The sequence below is a fragment of the Chinchilla lanigera genome, unplaced genomic scaffold (assembly GCF_000276665.1).
Source record: "Chinchilla lanigera isolate Chin_1 unplaced genomic scaffold, ChiLan1.0 scaffold00042, whole genome shotgun sequence".
In the NCBI taxonomy this organism is placed as follows: domain Eukaryota; kingdom Metazoa; phylum Chordata; class Mammalia; order Rodentia; family Chinchillidae; genus Chinchilla; species Chinchilla lanigera.
Genome location: NW_004955443.1, coordinates 7981496 through 7987267, shown reverse-complemented (window position 1 = coordinate 7987267; position 5772 = coordinate 7981496). Strand labels below are relative to the sequence as shown.

The window sequence follows — 5772 nt, the reverse complement described above, 5'->3', positions numbered from 1 at the left end:
AAAAGGAGAGAAATCAGCTAGGCACAGTGGTTCACATCTATAATTACAGCACTGAGGAGACTGAGCAGGAGGGTCATCACTCAAGGCCTGCCTGGGTTACAGAGTGAGACCCTGTCTCAGAAAGGAGGGACCATGCAAGATAAAGTAGCTGGGTATGGTGGCCCTGCCCATAGTCCCTGCTATTTGGAAGGCTGAGGTAGGAAGACCACTTGAGCCCACAAGTTTAAGACCATGCTAGCAAGACCCTGTCTCAAAAAAAAAAAAAAATAAGACTGATAAAAATGAACAAGCCTCAGTGATCTGTGAGACAGCACCAATGTATGGTTATTGTAATTCAGTAAAAAAGAATGAAGCAGAGAAAATATTTGAAGAATAACAAAAAGTTTCCAAACTTGGTAACAGATACAAGCAGATTTAAGCAGCTCAGAAACCCTAAAGAGGAAAACAATCAAAAAACCCCCACACCCATGTATATCTTAGTCACACTCCTGAAAACCAAAGAACGCTTTTAGGAAGAAATTTACGATTTAAAATTGTGTTAACCTGTGAAAAACAGATTACAGAAGAGGAAACAATATGAAAGACTACTAATATGTCATCAAACTGGAGGTCAAAAGACAGGGGAACATCTTTCAAGGGCTGAAACAAACAACGGTTAAGTCTTGTGTCTAGATGTCCCCCCAAAGCCTCATGCAGTCATAGAGGGGGCTTCTTCAGAGGTGGCTGGATCTGGAGTGTATGACTGATTCATGGTCCAATTAAAGATTAAGGGTGGGTGATTACTAAATGAGTGCACTAACTGGTTTGGCACTGCCCTAATCCCAGTAGCCTGGATACAATATAAGGGACAGAAAAAGGCTGGTCTTGTCCCTTGCTTGCTTTGCTACCTTCTGGCCACCATAAACTTTTTCTCCTCTGCAATGCCTGTCTGCCAAGCCATCCTGCCTTAGAGCCAGCCGATTAAGGGCTGAAAATTCTACGAACTGTAAACTAAATAAGCCTTTTCCCCTCTCACTTTGTATGTCAGGTATTTTATGTCAGCAATGAGAGAAAAGGAAGACAACTGTCAACCCAAAATTCCATGTCCAATCAGACCGTAGTGCAATGAAATTGGAAATCAATGGCAAAAGAAACCACAAAAACATATAAACACCTGGAAATTAAATAACACCCTCCTGAACAACCAGTGGGTCACAGATAAAATTAAAGAAGAAATCAGACAGTTTCTACAATTAAAGGGTAATGTCAATAAGACATACCAGAACTTATGGGATGCAATGACAGCAGTCCTACCAGGGAAATTTTTAGCAGTAAATTCCCACATCAGAAAAAGAGTGAGGACCAGGGATACAGCTCAGCGGCATAAGCACTTGCCTGGCAAGCCTGAGGTCATAAGTTCAATTCCCAGCATCAAAAAAAGAAAAAAGAGAAAAGAAAAAGAGTGAGCTCAAATAAACAACCTAATGTTGAACACCTCAAGGTTCTACAACAGGAAGAGCAAGTCAAGCCCAAAGCTCATTCAAGGGAGGACATTATAAAGATCAGAGCAGAAATTAATGCAATTGAAAAAAAAGGAAAGAAATTAATGCAATTGAGATTAAGAAAATAATACAAAGAATCAATGAATCAGAGTTGGTTCTTTGAAACATTAAATAAAACAGACAAAACCTTAGCCAACCTTATCAAAAGGAAAGAAAAGACTCAAATCCATGCAATCAGAAATGAAAACGATGAGGGCCAGGGATATAACTCAACCGTACAGCAGCTGACTGGCAAGCTCGATGTCCTGAGTTTGATTCCTGGTACCAGAAAAAAAAGGAAATGAAAAGGGCAAAATCACACGGATCCAAAAGAAATCCAGAAGGTCACCAACACCTACTTCGAGAACCTGTATTCTAGTAAGACGGAAATCACAAAAGAAATTAACAGATTCCTAGATACATATGAATTACCAAAGTTGAATCAAGAAGATATAAAAATTCTAAACAGCCCAAATATTAGTCAATGAAATTGAAGATCTAATTAAAAACCTACCAACAAAGAAAAGCCCAGGCCCTGATGGATTCACTGTTGAATTCTACAAAAAGTTTAGAGAAGACCTAATGCCACTACTTCTCAAAATTCCATATCCAGAAAGTGTCCTTCAAAAATGAAGGCAACAACCAAGCATGGTGGCGCACACCTGTAATCCCAGCGCTCAGGAGGCTGAGGCAGGAGGATCACTGTGAGTTCAAGGCCAGCCAGGTTTATAAAGTGAATTCAATATTTCAAAAATAATTTTATTAAGTAGATATTAAAGTACAGAAAGAAAAAAAATAAAATAAAATAAAGTGAATTCAAGGCCAGACTGAACTATAATAGCGAGACCTTGTCTCAAAAAAGAGCAAAATAAAGACATTTTCAGATAAATGAAAACACAGACACCATCATCAACAGAACCAGACTACAATAAATGCTAAAGAAAATCATTCCAGTTTAAAGAAAACAATATTAGATGAAAACCCATCTTCAGTGAGAAAGGAAGACCAGCGGAAATGATAAACATGTAAGTAAATTAACAAGAGTTTTTCCCTCTTTAAAATACACATGCCTATTAACAGCAAACTCACACTGAACTGTGCAGGATGAACACGTGCAGATGTAAAACATATGGAAAGCAAAGCACAGAGGGCGGAGCAGGGATAAATGCACTGGTAGAACTGTGCGATCTCTACATGTCACGTAAAGTGGAATGACATTCTTTCAAATGCCTACCTTCCACAGTGACTTCTGGGCCCAAAGAGGAAGAGCAGGAGGAAAAGGAAGCAAAGCTTCCTGCCAAGGCCTCCCTCGCCGCAAGTCTAACAACCCTCTTTCCTGAGCACTGGGGCTCACGGCTCTATGAACAAACCTTGGTCTTAAAGTGCAAAGTTCTAACAACTAAAAAGGAGTCTATCTCTTTATTAAGCAAACAAAAACAAATCTGAATGTCGTGCTCTACATTTATGAGAAATAATACTAGGAGCCAGGGATACAGTTCAGTGTCACAGCACCTGCCTGGCAAGTGCAAGGTCCTAAGTACAATTCCCCGATCCCCCTCTAAAAAAAGAAATAATACTTTTGTGCTGCTGCTGCTTCTGCTGCTGAGCTAAAATCTGCATTTACTTAAGGTTCCCAATAACACCAAATTTAGGAGCTAAGATCATTTAACATCTCATACAATTCAAAATTCCTTTTGGGAAACTGACCTTAATTTCCTTTATTCCTTTCTTTGCTTTCAAAGTTTCTTCAGCAGACTTCGTTTTCTCATTCTTCTTCACTGTTTCACTTACAAGCTTCTTTCCACTTGGTACAACTCCGAAGAATTTCCGAATGTCCTGTGAGCAAAAAAGAGTTCAAAGCCAGGCTACACTAATGAGCTGGGGATATAGCTCAGCAACACAATGCATGCCCGGCAAGCCCAAGGTCTTGAGTTTGAGTCCCAGTGCAAGGAAAAAAAAAAAAAAAATTAATCATACTGAAACTTTGCAATGTAACTTACAATTACACTCACTTTTCTTATCTTTGCTATATACATCATACATATATGCACACACACATATAGAAATATTCTTCCCTTTCTGGAATTTATTTTTGAAGAAACCATAGCATGAGAAAGGGAACAGACTTAGGAATCAGAAAGCCTTGGTGTGAATCTGTGCTCTAGCACTTTCTACCTGCTTCATCTTGAAAAAGTTACTTTTTCTGTCCGTCTTCTCATAAGCAAAGCGAGTTGATTACACCTTCCCTTCTGGAGGGGTCACGATGCATCTATCACAAGATGCAGCTATCTACAAAGCTGCTCTTCATTTGTAGACTATTACCCATTCACATCATGGAAACATCTCCATTTATGAACTGCTTATACCCAAGGATACAAAGAAATAAAATGAGAACTTAGGAACTTAATTTCAAAGAACAGGGTTCAAGAACCAGCTGAATCATTTTCCCTTTTCCTGTCTTTACATGTATAATCTTGAATTCCCAATACCTTCCTTACAAACTTTCTACTGTTTCATCAATGACTACAAAAGTACTTTGTGAACTATAAAAAGGTTAGCAATTATTTTTTTAGATCCTGGCAGTAATTGTAACACCCTTACATTGTCAAAAATCCCAAACAAGTGTGTTACATCCGCAAACACAAATAGCTTTGTGGCTAAGCCAATAAAAAAGCAGAAATGAATTAATAGGGCATGTGAATGTAGAGAGAGATTAAAGACTTCCTTGGAGGCTGGGGTCCTTGTACCTTGGTGGCAGAGCCAAGCAAGGCCTTGAGTTTTATCCTCAGCACTTAAAAAAAAAAAAAAAGATTTCCCTAGTTTTTTGTTGTTTTGTTTGTTTGTTTTGTCATTTTGAGACTGGTATCACTATGAGTTCAGGCTGGCCTTGAGCTCACTTTGTAGCCCCGGCTGGTCTCAAACTCACAATGATCCTCCTGCCTCAGTCTCCTGAGTGCTGGGATTACAGGCATGCCCCACCACGCCCGGCTCCCCTAGTTTTATAACCTCTCGGTGACGCTCCTAATATAAAAAAGTTTAAAATCCATAATATAAATCTACGAAATACTGCTTACAGAAAGGCTACCTCAGCTATGAAACTGAAACATTTGTTAAGGGAATATGGTGCTAAAGAAAAAGGCAATAAAGAAAGCCCAGTCATCCTTGTTACTCACAAAGAATTGAATTTGAGGCTGACAGCTACTTTATTGCTTCTGGAGGAAATGAGAGTTTCCTATCAGTTTCACTTCTTTGAAATTACCCCATGATACTTCACCTAAGTAGGGGTGATCACTTAAAACACACAGAGAAGAAACAGGCAGAGAAAGAAGAGGTGTACCATGGAAATAGCAAAGCTGCAATGAAGAAGTTAATAAAGCAAGCAGTGGTTTTCAACCTGTTTTTGGACCACAAAAGTTCAGAACTGCAAAGAGAAAGAAAACAAAATATACTTCAGGGAATAAAACTGGTAACACGGAGTGCTGCGTTTTGCCTGTACTGTCCTTCCTCACCACGCCACAGCCTTTCTGCTAATCCTTTCTGCTCGTCTTGCCCGGCTTTTCCTCCTTATTCTACCCCAAGCCCCCAGACCCCAGACTCTGACAGCAGCGTAAGAGTTAAAGAAAGTATAGCATCCTGATCTATGAATCTAGTTTTAGAGGAGAATTTTCATCAGAATGAAAGCCATCAGAATCAGACTTACATGTTTTTAGGACAACGTCAGCAACTGTCTTGTATAAACATCTAAGAGGCAAAGGTCAGCAACCTAAGTAATTCAGAGATTGTGACTTCACCTTACTCTTGCAATGAACACTCCCTGTCTAGGACCACAGTCTTCCAAGATTCCATGAAATCCACAACAAGCCTAGTAGCTAATCATACAACCAAATGATGGGTCTACACCCAATACGTAGAAAAAGGAACAAATTTTTAAAACGGCTTTTTATAATCTTAGCTATGGGAAGGGCTTCTGAACATGAGCCTAGAAACCACAAAGTTTTTTGGGAGGGAATATGGAAAAAAAATCTGACTACAGAAAAATGAAAAAATACATAAACAAACTAAAAATACAGCTAATTTAAACCCATCTACAGCGCCAGGCATGTTGGTGCATCTACCATGTGATCCCAGCACTCAGGAGGCTGAAGCAGGAGGATCTCTGTGAGTTCGACACCAGCCTACCCTACAAAATAAGCTCAAGGCTAGCCTGAACTACATAGCAAGACCCTGTCTCAAAAAAAAAAAAAAAAAAAAA

General features: G+C 39.3%; 1 protein-coding gene across 2 annotated transcripts in view; it reads right to left on the bottom strand.

The window, feature by feature from the left end:
- Window positions 1–5772, bottom strand: part of Rfc1 (replication factor C (activator 1) 1, 145kDa) — a gene marked incomplete in the record, with an annotated part of 82618 nt that overhangs the window by 64467 nt on the left and 12379 nt on the right. For both annotated transcript variants that reach the window (XM_013518069.1, XM_013518070.1), the window contains 1 exon segment: window positions 3228–3356. In XM_013518069.1, coding sequence (XP_013373523.1) covers window positions 3228–3356 — 129 coding nt within the window.